A 22,843-nucleotide genomic window follows, 5' to 3' on the forward strand; every position below is an offset into this window, starting at 1 on the left:
TTTTTTCTTTTCAAAACAGCATAAAAACATCAAATAAAAAATTAAAAGAACAACAAGCATAAATGAGACGGACAAGTTTAAATAAGTAAAAGTAATTAAAAACACCAAATACAAATGTGAACATCTCCGACACGCTTAACGCTAAAAACAGCCAAACTGCATTTCTATTGTTTAGCTCATACGTGGTGCGTTTAGGGAACTAAATGCTGTAAAATGCATCTTTCTTGTCACGCTTTCTTACTTTTAACCCGAGACAATTCTAGAAATAGACACCAAAAACGAGCAGACTGAAGACGAGTAGAAAATAGCCCAGAGGTGTTTCGATGAACGTTCTCTCGGCAGATGTTGAAAAGTCAGAGATGAAAAGAAAAAAAAACAGAGAAAAGAGACGGATGCTCAGGCAGAGCGCTGCTCGCTTGTCTATCCTTGTTAATTTTCGCTTGTGAATAAACTTTTATAAAGCAACTCTTGGACCTGTGTGGGGGTGCACACACTTTTCTTTTCTTTTTTTTTTCCTTCCCCTGCGTGTTTATGCCTGTTCAGACACCTTATCCATTATTGATCAGGCCTTCTGATGCCCGCATGTCTGATGATATTTCCAAGTGTCACGGAAAAGTCACATCTATTAGCTGGTGTATGTGTGTGCGGACATTAAATACCCATCTATTAGCGTTGCTCACCGCCGTGTATGTGTGTGCTCGTGTATGTAGTGGTACCACAGATGGATGGCACACATAACTCACACACACACACACACACACACACACACACACACACATGCCTCGCTGGCAGTAAATCCCCACAGACCACACAGTCCTGTTAGCAGAAGGTTTTCCTGTCAAAGTGTCCTTGAGTAAGACAGTCAAGCCCTGCCTGGTCACTCATCACAAGTCAAATAAAAACCTCTGCAAGATGAATAAAATATTGCGTGAATATTCTCGTCTGGGGCGGCGGAGAGGCTCAGATAGTGTCAGGTTGTTGTCAGGGTAATTTTATCTTCTCCTTTACGTTCCTCCGGGATAGACGGCAATTTTCCCCATCAGTGTTTTCACCTTCGCCGTACGTTCCTCCATTAAACACAACAGCCAACAACTTTAATTAGTCATCGTATCACACACAGACACATTGACTGTTGATTGTATCTGCTGCAGCGCTCCGTCTTTATTACCGAGTTGAATTTCAGGAAAATCACTCTGTGCATCTTCACACACTCGTAAATAAGTCTTTAAAAACTTTTTGCAAAGTTGAAGGGTTCAAACTTTTTTTTTTCTCATGGCTTATTGCAGCTGCACAACAATCCATAGTCATGTTCGGCCATCTTTGTTTGGGACGCACACGCCGATTCCAACAGAATTGAGAATTTTAAGAGATTTTTTTTTTCTTTTGTTCTCTTCGGTCGGCTCTTGAAAAGAAGAAAAGCCTGCCCTGTTCAGCTCTGGAAATAAACCAAGCCAGCTGTCTTAGAATAACTAAAGACAGAGAAATGCGATGAGGGAGGAGTGATGGACAAAATAACTTGACATTTGAGAGACAGAAGTGAAGTCCAGAGTGAAGCCGACTGTCCCCGGTGTCATTACAGTCCAGAGAGAAATGGACCGATGGAGGGACGGCAACGCACAAAACCGGTCTTCAGATGCTTGTATCTGATTTTTAATGCTAAAACAAAACAAAATAATCTCTTTTTCTTGACAGTCTTTGTCTTATTAGATTCTTTCTTCTCACACAGCTGTAGCAGACTTTGAAATAAGGACCTGCCTGCTGTTTTGAAATCAGCTGCATGTCTGATAACGGAAGGGATAAATTTGGACCAAAGAGACAAGAAGAATCTTGAGGATCAGCTGGTGTACAGACGTCTAAAGATAAATAATAATGATGTCTGCTTTTTGTTTTCTTTTTAAGCAAAACCACTACATCTGTCCTGGAAATTAGACTGAACCTGGCAGAGAATGAGTAAGAAAACACAAACACACAGAAGCAGCCGCCGTTCTGACTGTCGTGTATATTTGCCATTTCAACAAGCCAGTTTCCCCAGTGGAACCATTAGAGCTTCATCTTATAAGAGGGAGATTTGGGGGGAGGCTAGGGGGGAGTTAGGAATGCATACAGTGGGAGAGAGACGGTAGAGAGAGAGGGAGCGTGATTTGGATTCAGCGGTGCGAAGCGGCTACCAACCCGTGTTGTCATTGACAGGAAGTGAAGGGTACATGCCTTCCTCGGACCAGCTTATCCCGCTGACCTCATGGGGGGACAGTGTGAGTCTGCGTCGGCATCGTATGAGTGCTGGCGAGTGGGAGAGGCCGTGGCTCTGTAGTCTGTTTCTCCCTGCAGGCCAGAATGAATGACACTCCCAGTGGCTTGGTTTCACCCCAGTGAACGCACACACTGAGCTGAAGGCGAAGCTGTGGGACCAAGTGTGTGTATATGGGTGTGTGTGTGTGTGTGTGTGTGTGTGTGTGTGTGTGTGTGTGGGTGTGGGTGTTTCACTGGGATTCTGGCTTCATTTTACAGCTACCTACTGGACATGATGCCTTTCTCAAGCCCCCCATTACGTCCTTGTATCTACTGTTCAAACTAAAAAAGAACCAAAAAAAAAAAGAATGTTGTTTTTGAACAAATGAGTTTCAATTTAAAAGAAGTATAGGATATAATAAGAGACAACAGAAACAGAATAATCCATCCATCCATTATCTACACACCACTTAATCCTCACGAAGGGGGGCTGGAGCCTATCCCAGCTGACTCAGGGTGAAGGCAGGTTCACCTGGACAGGTAACCAGTCTATCACAGGGCTACACTTAGAGACAGACAACCAAGCACACTCACATTCACACCTACAGACAATTTACAATCACCAATTAACCTCAGCATGTTTGTGGACTGTGGGAGGAAGCCGGAGAACCCGGAGAGAACCCACGCTGCACGGGGAGAACATGGAGACTCCACGCAGAAAGATCCAGGGTGTCCTCACCGGGACGCGAACCGGCGACCTTCTAGCTGTGAGGCAGTGATGCTAACCACAGCTCCACCTTACAGAAACAGAATCATATATTATTCAAATACACGTGTGTGCACAGAGAAATTCTTTATTTTCTCTTCCTGTTCTGTAGATGTAGCTTAACTACACCTTAAACTTGGTAAACTACATTTTAGGATTAAAAATGCACTCTTTTGTCACCACGGGGTTATTAAATCTATTATCAAATCTATTTGTATTGATCAGTCTCATAATCAACAGTCATGAACTCTGATTTCATTGATTGTTTCTAGACAAGGAGATACAGAACCGACAACAATCACACACAAAACATTTATTTACTGCTCCTACAGACAAACAAAAGGACAACAATAATGTAACAGAGAGTGAATAAATGAATGAATGAATGAATGAATGAATGAATGCAGGAAAGCAAACTAATTAATTCACTGCAGTCTTCACTGGAGGCAGAGCCGTGATCAATTTAGAATCACTTTGGAAATGAGAAGCCAATTGTAGTTTCAAACTTAAAGAAAATCAAACTTGCATATGGAGGTTGGATGGCACCTTTGCATAGTTGCATTAAAAAGATGTGCTGAGTTAAAAATATGAAGACTCAAAGCTTGTAGTTAGAAAAAAGAAAAAAAACATTCGCACCCTGTAAAGTTAAGTCGAGGAGCCCCGACTTTCAGTAAAACAAAGAAAAACGAAGCTTTCTAAAATAGTCAAAAGAACCACTAAAAAAAACCCAAGTTGAAATGTAGAAAAGCTGCAGATGCATTTCAGTGACTTTCTTTTATTCTGAAAGTTCTGTGGAGCCAAATTTAAATCAGCGTTTTAGTCCAATCATGGATGTGTTCCTGCTAAGGGCTGGTGTGGAGCTTCTCTGTCCAGGAGGTCAGAGGCCAAACACCTCGAGAACTTACTTAGAGTTCATTACTTAAATGTAAAACCCAATTGTTAAATGATTGCAAATCTAAAATCCATCACTGAACAGGTAATTAAGATGGAATCAAACATCTCATACAGTTCCTGAGATGATAAAAAAGGTGTTAGCATGCAGACAAATGGTAGAGTTTCTACGGATAGATGGAAACAGATGAGCGGGCAACGCATTCCTCAAATATCCCCAACAAGGTGGGGAAAAGAAGCAGGACATTGGTCTGTAGCAGGATTCACAGTGAAGAAAACCCTCAGCACAGAGTTTGTGATGCAGGTCACACGGTGCCGGATGGTACCTGGGCTACCTCCTGGAGATTTTTGCCAGTAATAATCAATTCTTGTTAGCTGGAATTCAATAGAGGTGGAGAAACCTCGGTAAGATTAAACACAATCTGGCAGAGCAGGTAAGAGTGTGTGTGTGTTCATAGAGACCTGTAACACTCGGTGGTGGATTTCAAGGAACGCCTGAAGAAAAAGAAAAAAAAACTCAAAAGCTGCAGTTTCACTTTATAACAAGCGATTACGAAATGCTATGACCAAATAATGCTCACATTTTTGACATGAAAATCATAAATAACTGCTAAATCGCTCTTGTGCTTCTCCTGCACCATAACGCACATGAAGGTGGATGGATGCTGTCAGGCGGCGCCCTCACACTCCACCATATGCATATATTTTAAACACTGTGTGATTCTCAATGCAGCTTTCGCTCTCTCCACTTTCCCAGAAGTCATTCGGAAATCTGCCAAGTGGTGACACTTTTAAAACCCTAAAGACTTTTTACTTCTTCATTCTGTTTCCCATTGAGGAAGTAAGTTATTAGGCCCATATGGTGCTGCAGTCTTCACTGTTTTGTCCTTTAAACCATTCAGAGGAAGGCTTTGTCCGGTTACCCTTGGGATGGCGCCTCCACCTGAACGCCCCTGACCTGTGCTTATTCTCTCCTCCACATACTCTTTGGTCTCTTGTGGCTCTGAAACATCTATGTGCCGTCTGCTGGGAAGCTTCTTTTTTAATTTACTTTTTTTTAAAAAATATTTGTACAAAATAGACGTACAAAACCGAAAGCGACAAAAGACACATAACCCAACGGGGGTATAAAACAACACAGTGTCTCAATTAATTATTCATGTCGCCAGCGTTAAGGTTTGCTCGATCTGCATAAGGGGAGCCGAGATTGCAAAATAAGCTCATGCAGGACTGCTCGGGATCATTCTGTACTAATTGCAGATATGGAAGACAGAAATGAATTTCAAAAACAATTTGTTCCTGAATTAAATATGTCAGCATAACCACATCAGTTAGTGGCTCCATACCCATAAGGATGACATTGTTAAGTAGCTGAGATTTTGGTTTATGAGTTTTGTAGTTTGCAAAATCAATGTTTTGGTGAACAAGAAGACATTTCTAGTTTCTTTGGGAGCATTGCTGTGAGACAATTAAGTCATGCATTAAACCTTAGGGACATGTTTGAGCCGCTTTTTGGTTTTGACTGTCTCCTTCACTGGGTTTCAGAAGAATACTGAACATGAAATCATTCGCTGCAACCACCAAATAACACAAGCTAAGATATAGCCTTTGCTCTGCTTTGCCAAAGGAACTGATCAGATAAATTCTACACTCTATTGATATACTAATTTCAGTGTAAAGGAGCAACTTGTTCAGGAGTTCATCTGTCACATTCTTGTAGACTCTACCTTCTTCCACGCATATAACCTCAATGCTACAGCTAGCATCTGCAAAATAAGCCGATGTATAGCAGCTAAACAGCTGCTAAATAAGAAGAACTGTGCGGAGGAGGTGCTGGATTAAACTGGAGAGACTCCATACACGCTGTAATTCCCTCATAAAGCCTTGCCAGGTGGGAGAACTCCATAATGGAGCAAAATGTTGCATTAGCCTGTTATTATGGGATTATTAAACAGCATGACTTTTACTTCTGCCATGAATACTTCAGGACAACACCTGCACAGTTAATTTTGATAGACACTCCGGAAGACAGACACCGGCACAAGTCGTGTTTATCCTTACACAACATCACAGATGTGGGACAAGGACACAGGAAATAGGACATACGGTGGGTTGCAGGCTGATGCAACATGCTGAACGGTGCAGAAAGTGAGACCCGCAGCATCTGATCCAGGCTGCAAAAGTGAGGATTCAAAACGCAGGATGGTGAACGTGCGGTTTGAGATGTAACGGCGTCATTACAGATTGTATTAAGTGACCTATAGAAACAATAGACTTAAACGGTTGTTATTGTAGAGGACCTATTGTGAGAGTATAAAATATCAGTCACACACACAGTTAGATTCTTTTCTGTAGCCACTGTACAGTAGCTCATACACACAAACACAATGTGTGTATGAGTTACTATATTTTTCGTGAACAGCACCTGAGTGTGTTGAGTAATTACATTTTCTCTTCTCATATTGTTATCCATGCTAGAAGGCAAATCCAGCCTCCACTGTTACCTGAGTGTATATGGGGATTTGGCTGTGATATTGTGCCTTCAAGATTAGCTTTTCTTCTCCGGATGTATAAATATGAGAGTTAAAGCCGAGCTTATTGATCTGGGAGTCTGGGCTGGAGTGGCTTTACTGCATGCATTCACTTATATTTTCACTCCATCCTGTCCTTCGGTGGCCCAGCGATGTGTCGCAGGACGAGGACGCGGGCTTTATTCATATTTCTATAATGTATGGATGAAGATATTATGACTGCGCATGTTTGCAGATGTGTACAAACCGCAGCTAGAAGCATACAGACACATGCACAAGATGAATAACACTTTATTTTAGATACGTGAGCGGAATCGATGCCCTCCTTTCCTCTTTGTTGTTCAATCATTGCCATCCTACCGCACAAGCACACACACACACACACACACACACACACACACACACACACACATTCAGAGGGAACTTTTGTAGACAGAATGAAAGCAATGATGTGGAGTCAAGGAGTGGGATATAGTTGCAGAGAGAAAGGAATAAAGTCTGTGTGAGTGTGTGCACGCGTGTGTTGACGTGCACGTGTGTGTGTGTGTGTGCGTGTGTGTGCATGTGTGTGTGTGTGTGCATCAGTATGACAGCCTTCAGAGCAGCACTTCTTGGCCAGCTGATTCTCTCCCATCTGAGATCCTCAGTGAGGATTATAAAACCAATCAGCAGACGGTGATTGCTGCAGCCAGCCTGTGATTGGATCACAACCCAGCCGCTGCCAGCAGCTCTGCAAAGAAAAAAAAAGAGTAAGAGAAGAGGAGAACGAAACATAGGGAAAGAAAGAGATGAGAAAAGAGATAAATAAAGACAGCCATCACGGGGAGGCTAGTGGTGAGAGGAAGAGAAACAGAGAAGATGAGACGGAGAGAACATGAGATCAAGATCTTAAGTATTTCCCATCAGCCGGGCTCTCCGTGTCATATTTAGTATCATCAGCACAAAAAATTTACTCTGAATGTTCCCTGGGTTGGTTACCTATCAGGAAAGTCTACTTTAAATCTCCTTGCTTCCCTTTTCAGTTTTCTCTTCAGTATGCAGGGTTCTTACAGCGTACGTCCTTGTTATCCTCGCACAACCCTCTCATAGAAATGTGTGCAGAAGTTTTATAATTTATGTATTCTATGTGAGAAACACTGTCGCCCTGACACTATGTCTGTGCTTGATGAGCCTAAGTGCTTCAGCAGAAGGCAACCGGACTTCTTTTATTATTTCACGTCTCATCCAAGAAGTTTACTCAGTTCTACTCACTGACTGGTGAGAAGTATTTATCTCACCCCAACACACACGAGTCAAGGCCCATTAACAACCCAGAACACATGAATCAAAGCGTTAATGACGATGAAGCAGCCTGGGGGGGGCTGTCAGGACCACCACCACCTACCAGTTTAAAGATGGCTTTTCCAGTTCAGCATGGATGACTTCCTTAACTCCTCTCTCCAACCATCTGTCCGTTCTGCCCAGAACGTTGTTGTCTTCAAAGGAGGGTGTCTTATCCTTCAGATGTCGGTGGATCTCCTGTGTTGTGCCATTAAGGAACCATTAAGTAATCCATTTGCCTTTAACTGGAGCTGCCACTTCTAAGCAGGGAAGGTGGCGCTTATCACGCATTCGTAATTCGGTCCTGACACCTTTCCCCAGGCGATGTTACCGACGGTCACGCTTTGAGTCATGTGGGTCTCTGAGATGCTCATGTGAGTTACGGGTGACGATAAATATTTGAAACTTCTTCTTCAAGAACTAAAAAGAAGTCCAGCTGTGAAGCTCTGAAGATGACCACATCCTGGATGACTGAGAAGCTGCACACCCAGACTGTTGCTGCTGATTTTAACCAACATGTTTTCTGTTCTACTCAAATACTTCACACACATTAGGTGCTGCAGAAAAGGACACTCTTAGGAAAAAAATGACTACCACGACTGTTAAAGCAAGTAAATCCAGGAGTAACTTACCCCATGAGGACAGCTTTGTGTATAGCATGCTGTTTTCAAGATGCTGTTGAAGGACTGGTCATGATCGACACACAGGAAGTTGTCTATGTGAGTCGACATCGGATACCATCTCCGTGTCATCTGCACAGATCTCGCTAACATGGAGATCGAGAGCAGTTGTGTGACGAAGCCACTCACCGACGACATTTATTACAACCGTCCCCTTCAAACCCTTGGCCTTCGTTCCCATTTTTCTTCAACCGCGGTTCTTTCTTCATCATTAACACGCCGACATTCATCATCATTCATTCATGACACCACTGTCACTGTTGCATTAATTGCGAGTGATGAAGGACCTGCAGGAGCGGAGGTGGCACGTCTCTTGACATGGACTAAGGACAACAAGCTATCATTGAACGCCGTCGCAACAAAACAAGCGCTAAATGTGCCACTTCACTGGGTCAAAAGAGCAGCGCTGCTGAATGTAATGCTACGCTGACGACTAAGACTAATAATTTAGTGATTTGTGGGAGGATTCTTAGCGGAATCACTAGAAGGAAAATAAAGCTGCAGATTAAAAGGGCCTCATCTGACATGCGCTCTGAGACACGTTAGGGTGTAGGTGACCAAGTGACGTCTTTTTATTCATGTGTTTTTCCCAGTTTGAAGCTGATTTGAATGTAAAAGTGGTAGTTAGTTCAGCGGTTTGGGCCTTTATATCACAGCTAAGGTTTAATGTAAGCCGCAGTTCTTTCAGTTTCAAATCTACGTGTTTGTGTCTCAGTTTGTTATTGTCGAATAATACAGATCAAGTGATTTGATGATTTGAAAAGCACTCTAGGTGTGAATCTGGCCATGCTGGTTTGTCTTCACTTGTCTGAGTCAATCCTGTGATGAACCGGAGACCTGTCCAGCTTATTTCCTTGATTTCTATCGAATGCACGCTGGGATATGCTCCAGAACAGTAAATTAGGAGTGCTATAGTTCAGACCCCCCGTAGTTAGAGAAGGAAAAAAAGCACCTTGAAATCTACATGAATGCGTTATCATAGCAAAGAAAATGTTTCTACACTATGAAGCTGCTATATCACAGCATTACACGCTCCACCTCTACAGGAGGTAACGCTGTGGACTCACTGCGTTATGTTAACATCATTTAATTTGTAATTTGATTTGCTCGCCCTGTGTGGTGACACTGATACCTGCATAAGAATCAAAGCAAGAGAGGAAGCTGCTTGAAGTTCACGTACGTCATTTTAATATTGATGTTCTTCCTGTCATTGACTGGATGTGGCCTCACCGGTTTGTGATCGCGTTAGAAGTCCTTCAGTGGAAAAATTATTAAGTCTTTCGTTGTAAATCAACAGGGATGCTGGGATTCCTGATGAACAGCCCTCCTCGGTCGGTACAAATCGGCACTTTTGCTGGCGCCGTTTGGTCACTTTTAGATTTTCGACTCGTTGCAGCAAATGTCAAACCTCCAACACTTTATCAAGATAAGTGCAGTGTTGTGTCGTGTCGTTCGTGCTGCTCACTCCGTGCCCAACCGAGCGCTGTCATTCCAGATGCTCCTGGAACAGTGTGGCACTTCATGATTATATTGAATTTGATGCATTTTTGAGCGATACGAATTTATACTGATACTTTAGGGTTTCTTCTGTCCTGGAAAAAACTAAATATTTAGTATGTTTGTCAGATTTTCATCATAACACACAAAACAAAGACGATAAGTGTCGTGTGGATGTTTTTTTCTTTTTTCTAAATATGTAATCAAGCATCATTATGTACGAGGTAGCTGGAAAATTAGCTCTAAATGTTACACCTTTAAGAGTGGAAATTTAAAATAGGCCCTGCAGTCATGAACACGAGGGCTCAGGTGCTCTTATAACCGTATGCACACAACACAATGGGTGTGTGTGTGTGTGTAGATTTAATAAATGTGTGCACCTGTGATATGATGTTAGCAGGTGTTTGCTCACTGTGTTTGTTGGCAGGTTTGTTTAGCTGGCTTCCCATGAGGCTTTATGTGACCTGGGGCATCTGTTGCCCCCTGCCCATTTTCTGCCCTTCAGAGCCCTCCTTTATCAATGCCCATGACCTGCTGCTACCACACACACACACTCAAAAACACACACGCATAGAAAAGCTCGGACCAGTTCGGTTGGAGCCGAGAAGAAAAACAACAGATGTTGAGTCACAATTACGAATACAAGAGGTGATTGTCATGTATCACGCGCACCGTAAATGCTAAACGTCTGAGCTTTGGCACATCTTAATTCTGCATTTAGGTAAAAAAAAAAGGGCGCAGAGAGATGGAAGCAGTTATTGATCATACTGCATCGTGTTTGATTCGGGTATGCTTTGTGTACTGTGGAGGAAATGAGGGCTAGAAAATGCAGAGAGCAGGTGAGAAAGGCCACGTTATCACAGCTGGGCTCAGTAGGGAGATCTGTACCTAGCTTGGCCTTGTATCTGTTTATCTGTATTCAGGTTACAGCATACAAATACTTAGCTGCTTAATATGGATAACATCAGATAAGCAAGCTGGGGACAAAGTCATTCAGTTAACTCAAACTTTAGAGACACACACACATAAAGGGTTGGTTTAAAATTCTTTGGCGTTAGGTATGAACTCCAAAGTGACACCTCTCCCTTGAAGCAGAGCAAAATTACCCCGTAGCTAGGATAGCTGGAAAAAGGAGCAAATTGGTCATGGAGAGGGTCCAATCCATGATAAGACATCTGACTGAAAGACTAAAATGTGAACCTCACAGTAGGTAAAGTCAAGGTCGGTAAAGTTCATCATCTATGTGTTGCATTCAAGTACCTCTATTCATATGTAGACACTCTACTAACACGCTAAAGCACATAAACTCTTGTTATGTTATTTAACATATGGTTTACTTTGTTTTTGTGAAGCTATACTTGCTTGATTGCTTATTTCGGAGGGTTTTATGACATTTAAATTTCCGTACAATCTATATTGAGGTGAGATGTTCTCAACAAGCCTCCAGGGTTGTTGTTTTTATTTTTTAATCTCACCTGAACAATTTACTTTTGGAGCTGCTGCTTTGTTTTATTGTGCCAAAAGAAAAAAAAAAACTTCATTATGTGAACAGAAGGAGCTGGAGATTGGGCCACCAACCCAATCTTGGTGTCCCAATCTCCAGTGATTAGTACACAATCACCCCAGTGTTCAGCCCAAATATTTGTACAAAATTTTATGGCAGTCCATCCAATATTTGTTTTGTTTGTCAGGCCCAAAGCGCTGGAGAGACCAAACGACTGTCATCCTGCGTGATTAAAAACAAATGGCAGCCAACGCCAATTTAAAGGGACGTTTAGAGCAGAGGGATTGCAAACCACACAATACCACTAAGTATACAATAATTAGCAGTACGTTACCTAAAGGAACTGGCCATCCTACTAGTTTTTATTAACCTGTTTAAGGTTATATTTATGACCACCTGATTTGGGTGTTTTCAGCCCATTAAATGAGCTGCTAGCAGCACATTTCACTCCCATACATATGAGCCAGTGGGGACCTCCTCTGTATTGTAGGAGGCTCAGTGGGCACTTTATCATCCATTTTGATTATCAATAAAAACATAATCTGACCCCAATAACGTAAGCGACATCTTGCAGTTGTGAACAAGTGCATGTCTCAATCTCACGTGAAGTCATTACGATGGAAAATATACCTCGGTAACATGTGGCGAACACGGCAACGGGGTGCATTTTAAACCAAACTATGATCTTTTCTAAACCCAACCCAGTCATTTTGGTGCCTAAACTTTACAAAACGCTGCCTGAAATCTGTCAAAATGAGACTTAAGTCACAAAAATCCTAAAAACACAGTCAGTCAGGACTTGAACTGGAGTCTCCTGGATGACAGTCAGCTGACTTACTCTTTGTGAGTGCAAAATTGCGACTACACCTCCATTAAATAAGGTGATAATGGAACACCATTAAATGGGGTTATAACAGCCTACTAAACGCACTGTGAGGTAGAGGAGGTCCCTGCTGGCCCATATGTATGGGATTGATATGCGCTGATAACATTTAATGGGTTGATAACGTCCGAATCGGGTGCGGCGGTACAAATCCGGTTGATAAGACATCCGGCATCTGGACTGGACTTTTTTTGCCTCACGTTTTGAAGGCCATCAGCGAGCTGCCCACATGTACAGTGTTGTGTGTGGCCGTATATATATCTTGAGCCAGCTCCCCGGAGCCCTCCAGACATACAGTAAGTCACCTATTCACCAGTCAGCGTTAAGAATAGCTATTCCCCAGGATCGCTATTCAGCAGTGTTCAGAGCAGGTGGAGAGTTTGAAGGAAAAGAGATTAGCTATTTCTACTCCACAAAATGATTTATGCTCAGACTTTTATCAGGAAGCTTCTCCCCTCCTGCAAAGATCATTTCCCCTGACTTCACCTCACAACGGGAACTATTTTAAGCATTGGCTCATTAATACAGAGTGATTGGATTCATTGTTCTGCAATGCTGATGGATGTTCTCTGAAGTTTTCTCTCTCTCAACTCCCACCTCAATCCCCTCTTCAATCTTCGGGTTGAATTTCCTCCCCAGAATGCCGCCCCATTGTCTTCTGAAAGTTAGATAAATCAGTTGCCAATGCCTTTTGTCGGTTCAGTTCATTTAAATGAAATTGTATTAACCTCACTCCATCAAACCATTCATAATGACAGCACTTCTAACGTAAATCTCCGTAGACCTTTACACATTTTAACAACCATTGAAGACTCATTCAGCTCGAGGTCTAACAGTTTGGACTCCACTTTCACAGTGTGTTCACATGCATTCAGAGTAAGACATCACGAGCGTTGACAAGGCTCCCACTATAAAGCCCGTACATGCACATGAGCTGTTTTGCAGCTCGTTTGTTGCAGTTTTTCTTGAAATGTTAAACCTGTAGAGGACAGTCTCACAAAAATGAAGCTGTGACCTTACGGCCCTTTGATGACGTGGTGAGTAATTGGCCCAAGCAGGGGTTCCATTATTCTTCACCTCGCACATTATGAGCGCTTCCCAAAGTGTGTTCACGCAGTCTTTCACACACAGCATTCTATCAATTTTGTGTTCTATTTTAGCTTTAGCAGGATGGTTGACTTTGACAGCAGGCTCGCGTATAGATGGCTCTGCTTGAAATTTGCTCTATAGGAAAGTGTGTTCTGCTGCAGTAAGTCTGCTGTGGGTGCTACAGCAGGGTCGACTGCTATTTATACTGTACCTCCACTGCAGTGGCACTTCACTCCTCTCCCTGTGCACTCCTGTTTGGAGAGGAGATGAGAGGAGATTCTGAAGCTACGGAAAGTTTTTTTTATTATTCTCTTCTGATGTGCGGTTATATTTATGTGTAACAAGTCAAAGTGCTTTTCTTCACCGCAAATTGTGTACAAGGAAGAACCCACTGAAGCTTTAGGACAGTCTATTGAAACTCACAAACACCTAAACCATCGTTATCGCTTTTTTTCATCATTATCGTTGTTAAAATCCTCATAAAACGTCTTGGTAGGAGGTTAAGTGTGTGGTTGAGGAGGGGCTTTTATTTTGAAAAACCAAGTTTAAACAACAGAGAACACACAAAAGGCAAGGCGCACATTTTAGAAATATCTGGACCGCAGTAAGAAACGACCTTGTTTGGTTGAATATTTAACCATCGTACAACACCTGTGCAATCAGACAATCATATTAGATGAGAAACAAACGTCGAAAGACAAGTTGGAGAGAAAAAAAGTAATTAAAGTTAAAAAATGCAAGATGTGATGTGTGTTTGATCTAAATATACTCTACCGGTGAGTCTGACACCTCTTCGTTTTTACCTTTTTACCCTCACAAATACGAGAAGATTATGCGCATTGACGTCGGTGTCGGCCCATATCTGTGTCACTTTCCAATCCTGAATGCTTGGTTTCAACCATAATGAAGCTTTTAAGTAGAAGCATGAGAAATGGACGGGGTGTTAAGGACAGGGACCGGCAGGGAAATCAGCTGTCAGCGGCCAGATACTTCCGTTCTTCTCATTAATTACTTTTGGGGAAAGAGAGGTGGAGGCCAAATGAGTATTGATTGTGGTGGGCCAGCGTAGGGCCGGTTTCAGTGGCCTTTCCCACACGTCATTGCTTCTCCACATCCCCATTAAGTGGGAACAAGAGGGATCAGTGGCAAGCTGGGACCTTATTAAAGACAGGACCTCAGAGTGTCAGACAGGCTAGCTACCACACAAACCGTCCATACGTGACAGTGGGCAGCACTTCTTGTCCGTCTGTCTGTCGTTTAATACCCTCTCCACTGCCTTAGTGCAGATTGTCAATAAGCGGACAAAGGTTTAAATGTTGGAGGTTATTTGCAAATCAAACGCCGTTAATGTCAAACTTCGTCTCGCCGGGTTTCTTTGTTTGATCGGTTTGTTTTTCTGTGTTTCCGTTTTTCTCGCTCTTTCTTTCTCAAAGCTGCAGCGAGAGCGTAAAAATGGCTCAGAACTCCCAGAAAGGTCTCTTTCCTTTTCTCTTTTCCTCGCCACCTCCCCAGTCTCTGCTTTTGTTGCGTGACTGATGATTTTAATTACCTGTTAACTCCCTGTACTCAGCAGATACACATGATAAATGGTCCGGGAGGCTGTTATAGCCACCATCTGGATGGGGCAAAGGAGCCTAAGGAGCTTTTCTCCACTGTCATACTAAAGACAGCCACCACAGCAGGGGGGGGAAGGACGGGGGGATTGCAGGTGTGCCGAGGGAAAACAAGAAACTGTCCCAGTTTAGATTCGGTTGACAGCTATTTAGTGTCATAAGGGTCACATCCATTTTTCCTTTCTGAGACTGCAGGGAGCGACAATATGCCTGGAGGGAAGGAAGCCCGCATCACCACAGTGGGGGGAGAGATTGCTGTAGATGATTGGCCAGCAAATTGCAGCACTTTATATGGAGATTGTAGTGAAGGAGATGGAGGAAAGAATGTGAAGCTTCGGTGTCAACACAAGAATGGATTCAAAGCAGGCATTATGTACTCATGCACAGGTGCTACGCAATGACCAACAAGGTCCTTATCAGAAGCAGCCATAGTGTCCGAAACAGAGAAGCTACAAAAGTGGGAGCATCACAGAAACTGCTGGAAGAAATTGGGCTTAAATTGAGCAACTATTACGCTTTAAAGTGTTCAAAAGTCTGTATTGGTGATCAGCAATACAGGACTGTTCAAGCTTTTCCACTTTAAAAGTTGTTTGTGAAAACCTCCTGTACATCCATCCATCATCTCTACACCTTGATCCTCACTATGGGGGGCGGAGCCTATCCCAGCTGACTCAGGGTGAAGGCAGGTTCACCTGGACAGGTAACCAGTCTATCACAGGGCTACACTTAGAGACAGACAACCAAGCACACTCACATTCACACCTACGGACAATTTACAATCACCAATTAACCTCAGCATGTTTCTGGACTGTGGGAGGAAGCCGGAGAACCCGGAGAGAACCCACGCTGCACGGGGAGAACATGGAGACTCCACGCATAAAGATCCCGGGTGTCCTCACCGGGACGCCAACCGGCGACCTTCTAGCTGTGAGGCAACGATGCTAACCACTGAGAATGAAAAAATACCCATAAAGCTACAGATAATTAAAAATTGGCAAATTGTTCAGCTTGCTGCTCTGGTCCATGCAGCATCTTTTTCATTCATACATTCACAGTTATTGTGTAATTTCATACAAAAACTACTAAATAATACGCACACGTGTATGTTATAATGAATTTAAATATCACAGTTAAAGCTATTCTCTCCAGTCAGAGCAGCACTGAAGCATGTTGAATACAGGAGGCGCTCAAAGAAGCTGCAACAAATCTCGTCCAGATCTCCCTTAGAAGGAACACTCTGATGAACACGACAGTTTGTCGTCTTAGAAAGCCTGATTTGAGCTGTTTTTGATGAACAGCCTTTTACTGTCTGACCGGTACTCCTGTGCAGCATCTCCAATAGTTGCCTGGCAACCTCGCTGCAACGTCAGGGCACCAGGAAGTCGCTGACATCGTCTCTCAAAAATTACAGTCCTGTACAACTAAAGTGCATTCATAATGTACTGTAGGTCCTGTGTTTGTTCTCTCTGCGGGTGTCTCTGGATCTGCAGCCGCTGGCCTCGCCGACCTCCAAAATGTTCATTGTTCTCTTTGTTTTGTTTGTCTGTTATCCATCAACTATCCTGCCACCCCTTACCCCCCTCGTCCCCTCTCTCACCCCAACCAGACGAGGACGATGGCTGCCTTCCTTCCCTGAGTCTGGTTCTGTCGCAGGTTTTTTTTTTTTCCTACTTTACTCAGAAAATGAAATGAGTAGCTTCAAATTCAAGCTTCATATTTTCCTGACCAAGTAGTTTTGGTGCCTAAAAACTAACCAAAGAGAGAGTAAAAATAATACTTAAATGTAACCGTGATGGTCCCACATAGGAGGTGGATCTCCTGTTGCTGACTTGCGCCTCCATCCTCCTCAAGCAGACTTTGTCAGACTGGAAGCTTTTCCTACGACGTTACCTTTCAGTGAGACAGCGTGTTTCTCTCATCTCGATATTTGAGAGACAGGGTTGACTTCACCCATCTGTTGTTTACCGAGCCCCCAGGAATGGCAGCGTCCCATGTTGAGATTTTGGCATGGTGGCCCAACCGCAGCGCGACAACTTCTCAAAACCAGCACTTCGTCCAAACACAAACAATGTGTGGCTGTAGTACGGTGAATTCAGTTTTTTGTTTTAGTGAATTAAACCCAAAATCACTTCTTTTTATGGCCGCATGAAAGGAAGCGTTTTTGGGACCTGTGCACCACGGAGCAATTTTGACTGCAACGTGTTGTTTAGCTCTCCTTTAACACACTCGTGGCGGCTTTGTGTTACTGTGCCGATTAAAACAAACAAACAGCATGTAAAGAAAGAATGGGGCCACCTGTTCCCACCTTATTAACTGCCTCCAGTATCTACCTCCATACTCAACGCACAGGCATCAGAAATTAGCTTCTCGCCCAGCTCTCAGTGAGAAATCTAAAAAAAAAGGTGAACTACTCCCTAAACAAACACCAAATATAGCCAACAAACAGGCCGGGAGATCGGATTCCCAGATGGATAACTCAAGACTTTGGTGCCAATTAGACGGTAATATTAGTCATACTGGGCTTGTCTGAACTGTCACTTCTTTGAGTCGGATTTCACAGCGACTCTCTATAATTAGACTTAAGCCCAGCAGTTTATTTGGCTGTTGTCTGGTCCCTGTGGTGTCTGTGTTTGTACTTGGAGTTCATAATGCAGGACAGATGACCCACAGTGCATTGGGAATGACCTCCAGTATTAATGAAGTGTAATGATGATATTCCCCAGAGCAGAACCCGTGTCCAATTTTGTCTCATGGCTTGTAGAAGCGGCACACACACACACACAGAACCGGGTTGGCACACACCTTCCCACAATATGCATTCAACAAATGTGACATTGCTTCGACTGATTGCTTGACGTCCCGGTGGCGACGCCGGAGACAACTTCAGTCCCAGAAGCGGCTATACGGTGCTTCTGAAACACTCCACGTACTTGACATTGACAAGCGGAGTTGGGAATTGAGTGAAATGGTATTGAATTTAACTAACTGAAATCAGATGCAGGTACTGAGTATTTGGATGTTTGCGTAGCGTGTGTGCACATGCGAGTGTTTGCTCTCAGAAATCCGTCTATTCTCACACAAAAAAAAGAAGCAGCAGCACACTGAAAGGCCAATTTGGATCCAGCGTGAGACAAACACAACCAGACACCTCGAAAACAGACGTATCAATATGACGGTTGTAAACAGGAGCACCTGTGTTGTGTACGTGCGTGCTTCTCCGGCGCGCTATCTCTCTATCAGAATTGAATCAGTGGAGTGTTAGGACATCGTTTAAGCTCTCGCGCGGCATCAATACTGGCTCTATTGATTTTTTTAAACAGTTAATGGAAGCCTTTAGGGCAGGAAAGCTAATTAAAATCATATGCAGGTCAAGCTCATTTAAGGACTCCCCATTAGTTTATGTTGAGCTTAACCACGCTTGACTGGAAAATCCATCCATCGGGCATCGTAATTGACTGGTGTTTCTAATGGCTTTCCAGTGCTTCTGCATCTCGGAGAAAGATAGAGAGTTCCTCTGGCAGATTTCATGCCGCAGCTTTAATAACCCGCATACAGAATCATTAAAGACAATTGACGTGTGTCCCGTGTCCTCAAAGCGTCTCGTCAGTGCCGGGAGACAGTGTTTTCAAAGACAGGATACCTTTGGAAATAAACAAGATGCACCCGCTGCTCGCATAAAGGAGAACACGGCACTCTGGAGTGTCTAGTGTTCTTTCTCCGTTCGATTTTATGGAATTATTAGGATATAAAAACACAGATCTTGGTTGCAGTGGGGCTGCATAGTGTCTGTGTTTCCTTCTAATGATTCTTCATTGATTGCATTGATGAATATGTCCTTGACTGGGCTGTACAAGAGGTTTTTAAGGCTAATGTCATGGCTATCCACTCATGCAGGTGGGATTTTACTTTACCAAAAATGTATTCTTACAGTTGCTTCAGGTTTACTCCTCCTCATCCTCTAATGTATATGATAAAATACATCCTTTGCATTACGCCTGGACGCCACTGGCAGGCTGTCTCTAATAGCCATCATGCATTCAGTGTGATTCTTCTCCAGACGTCTACCACTTCTATAAATTACACAAAATACCTTTCCTCCAAACAACGCAGGATGCATTCACAGTGTGAGCGTCCAAAGCCGGTCGGAGGTGAAACTGTCGAGAGAATTAACTCATCTCGTGGCACGATCAGGTGCAAAAATCAAATAAAAGCTTTATGTGTAAAGTGGCTCTCCCAGTTAGGACTCTAGCTGAAAAAATTAAGAAAAATAGCATAATTGGACCAACTGTGGCTTTTGTGTGATTGCTGTCGGATGGAAAGTCTGAGCGTTGTGTCATGATGACATGCAAGCAGAGCTGCCACGTTTCCACTGCTGATTATTTTCTGCCAGACGGACAATGGTCTCACTTATCCAGCAGACATATTGTTTTTAACACACATCGGCTCTCGGTGCTTCTTGTGTGTGTGTGCGTGCGCTTCCCGCATTGTGTGTTCTCTTGTTTGTTTCCGCAACTAATGTGAGGCTTGCGGTGGTAGGCTGATTTGAATCTGTGAGACAGAGGGAGATTGTATTTAGGCTGTGTTTATTGTTCCCTATCAGGGGCCAATATGCTAACAGCAGATGCCGGCAATCTCGCTGTGTCTTAGTCTGATGCCTCCGCAACACGACTCTCGCCACAAAGCACGTTGCGCCGCCGCCGCTGCACCCAGCTGGCATAAGCAGCAGAGGAACCCCTGCGACGTCACCGCTTCAACGCAGTGCTTCATTAGACGGAGTTAGATCAGATAAAGCCCCCCCGTGAGATGAATTTTCTCTGCCACTGAGGACAGACGGGGAAGTGGAGAGGAGCAAAACGGTCATAGGAGAGGTGATATGTAATGATAACACCTAATAAGATGTCAGAAGCGTTGGTTTATTGTGTTTACGGCAAAGCAAGGGTTTGTTTTCTACTCCAGCTGCTCTCTTTTTATGATAAAGAAACGCACACACACCTCCTCTGCCCTTTGAGCCTGCTGATTATGTTAATATTATTAACTGTTTTCAGTCACGCATGACATTATGTTGTTCGGGTTTCACTAGCGGTTCAGACTACCTACCACATTTTAAATGCCTATTAAGTTGCCGATTATTAAGGAGAAGCCATGCATTAAAATGCATTACGTGTAACTTGTTCTGTACTAGATGCTGTGAGGTACACCTCACCCCTCCGGCCATATTTCATCGGTCACCAAGTTTTAATTCAGTCAAAATTATCGACCTGAGCTGTTGACTGCTTGATTAACTGCATGTTTTAGTCATTTTCCAGCACGGATATCATGAGTTGGTCAAGGAAATAATGGCCAGCCTGTTTAAATATCCCACATCTTGTCAATATGTTTGAATGCAGCACAATCTCAGCACTGCTGCCGCTTGACTCTCCTCTCTTTATATACTTACCCCTAGCTTAACCTTTATCCACAGCTTAGCCTTTCTGCTCTTCTTCTGCAAAATATCCTTGAAAGTTATGCATAATCCTGACTGTGAGAGTCAATTTCAAGGACAGGAGCCTTAATATAGAACGCACGTCAGACAGTTTTTTCCTAAACAGAGCGAAGACTCGACGCGGTGAATGCAAAAGTGTGTGTTTAATGTTTAAGCAGCACAAACACCCGCTCCGTCCTGTACGGGTTCCTCTGCTCTCTAATCCGATTCTTCCAGCGCTGAACGGAGAGAGGGAAATTTGAAGAGGTGCTAAAAAGGAAGGAGAGCGGGACAAAGTGTAGGAATGGAGGTGTTCACTTTCAGCTTCTTCTAATAGATTAGGAGCAGTAGGTTTCTCAGCTCCTGGCTAACAAGCTCAAACCCCTACAGTCCTCGGCTCTCATCCCGTCTAACACCCGACCCCTCACCCCAACACTCTCTTTCCTAAATCCCCGTCCTGGATCCTTCATCTTTTCCCTGAACCCAAAGCTTCCAGCTCGCTAATACCCAGCCTCAGTTAAAGAGAGAAGTGCACACAGCTTCCCCAGGCACGCTATTGTACAGGAAAAAAAACAAAGTCAGTGTCATCATTTCACTTTGAATACACATGAGAAAAGCAGGCCTACATTTTATATCCACATAATGAGTCAGCTCTGTAACATTAGATGATATAATATATAATAATGACTCTCAGGGCAGTTACATCTGCTGACCTCTCTGGGGAGCTCAGTGCAATTATTTACCCAGCAGAAATTCATAGAGCAAAGCTAATGCGATTCAGTCCACGAGAAGAAGATGTAGCTTATTCAACTTATTTTCAATTAAAACCAGATGCTCTTATGGGGAAGGAGAATAGCTATGTGGATGTTTTTCTCGGTGACTTCAAAAGATTAAAACCCATTTGGAAATAGGATAATCGAGCGCGAGCATGTAGGTGTGATGATTATTACCGAGAAGGTGGATATGTGTCAACGCTGTGAGGCAGTGGAGCTCCTGTTGTCCTGCGTCTCCCTTTATTACGACCGGAGAAGCTCCTCGCTCTGTATTCAGGCCACATTCGTATCACAGTGGCTGCCTGCTTGGGGTCAACTGGTTCTTCACAGATCAACCGGAGTCTACAGCACCACCATTGTCTCTACGAGGCTGTACTCAGAGTAAAGGGCAACAAGCTCGCTGATGTTCGGCCCGTAAAGCCGGTCGTCGTCTTAGCCGGGCACGCTAGCACTTGTTAACCGGCGTAAACTACACTTGAGGTTGATGGGAAAGCCGTTACTTTTACAAGTCTGCAGTCGTAAAGCAGCGCGGGGCGATAAAGAACAACACGCTGCATTAACTCAAATTTACTCGATGCATTACAACTTAATTCCGGTAATCCGTTATTTATGGACCACAATAATGGCCGACAACATAAACGACGCAGCGAGGAACAAGTACACAATTGGTTTACGGACATCAAGTAAAACTGAAACAGCAACATCCTCTCATTTACCTCCTGACCTGCAACCATCTGCAGATTTAGTCCTACATGCAGCCGGGATTAAGAGTTAAATGAACCCCTTTTCCTCACTGTGTCCATGTCCTATATATACTGTATTATTCCTGCTTGTTCCAGTGGTTCTTTAGGTCATACAGCTTATGCTAATGTGATTTTATTCCATTAAATGAACAATTCTGTAAAGTGAAGTCGCCCCAACGTACGCTGTGTGGAGATGTTTGATATTTCTGATTGAGGTCTAATAAACTCTGTGCGACTACACAGTTGAAATACAGATTTATTGCAGGCAAATGGTGCGTTTCTGAAATAGGTAGCGTGTTAATTCATTTCGCTTTTGGCAGCTGATTCTTGACACAGTGCTTTCCACAGTCACACACCGTTTGCACAGCCTGTGTTCACAGGCATCCAGTGCCAATATGTAACCTCGGGATTTTTTCTCGACAAAGTCACCGGAGTCAAGATGCTGAAAATGATGTGGAAAATGTCTTTTGTGTTCGCAAACCAGGTCCGTCTCTGGTGGGATCTTTGAAGAAGGACTGGGCTTCTCCAAACAGCATCGCTCTCTCCTGGCAGCAGCCCGAACAGACAGCGCTCCCCATCCTCGACTATGAGATCAAATATTATGAGAAGGTACAGAAGTGCTCCTCGGATGGCTGGAAGGGCCGATAATAACACTTTTTAAGCTGACTAGTTAATTCAGTTATGCTTTTGCTGGATTGTTATGTGCTCTACATTATTTTAACAAGACTCGGGAAAATTATGCAGAACATCTTTGCGGTACAACTACGCGGACACCTGGTAGCGTGTCTGTATTAAATATTGTGTCGTAAAAATGATCAGCTGCCTGTAGCTGTGTTCCTGAAAGTGATCAGAAAAGCTTATGA

At 43.4% G+C, this 22,843-nt stretch overlaps 1 protein-coding gene across 1 annotated transcript in view; it reads left to right on the forward strand.

The window, feature by feature from the left end:
• The window catches only part of LOC103354217 (ephrin type-A receptor 6-like), a 182,946-nt gene that overhangs the window by 126,087 nt on the left and 34,016 nt on the right, over positions 1 to 22,843 (forward strand). Inside the window, exon 6 of the mRNA XM_008277521.1 lies at positions 22,465 to 22,589. Coding sequence (XP_008275743.1) covers positions 22,465 to 22,589 — 125 coding nt within the window. The remainder of the gene's footprint in view (positions 1 to 22,464; positions 22,590 to 22,843) is intronic.

The sequence above is a fragment of the Stegastes partitus genome, unplaced genomic scaffold, assembly GCF_000690725.1.
Source record: "Stegastes partitus isolate 25-593 unplaced genomic scaffold, Stegastes_partitus-1.0.2 Scaffold3, whole genome shotgun sequence".
In the NCBI taxonomy this organism is placed as follows: domain Eukaryota; kingdom Metazoa; phylum Chordata; class Actinopteri; family Pomacentridae; genus Stegastes; species Stegastes partitus.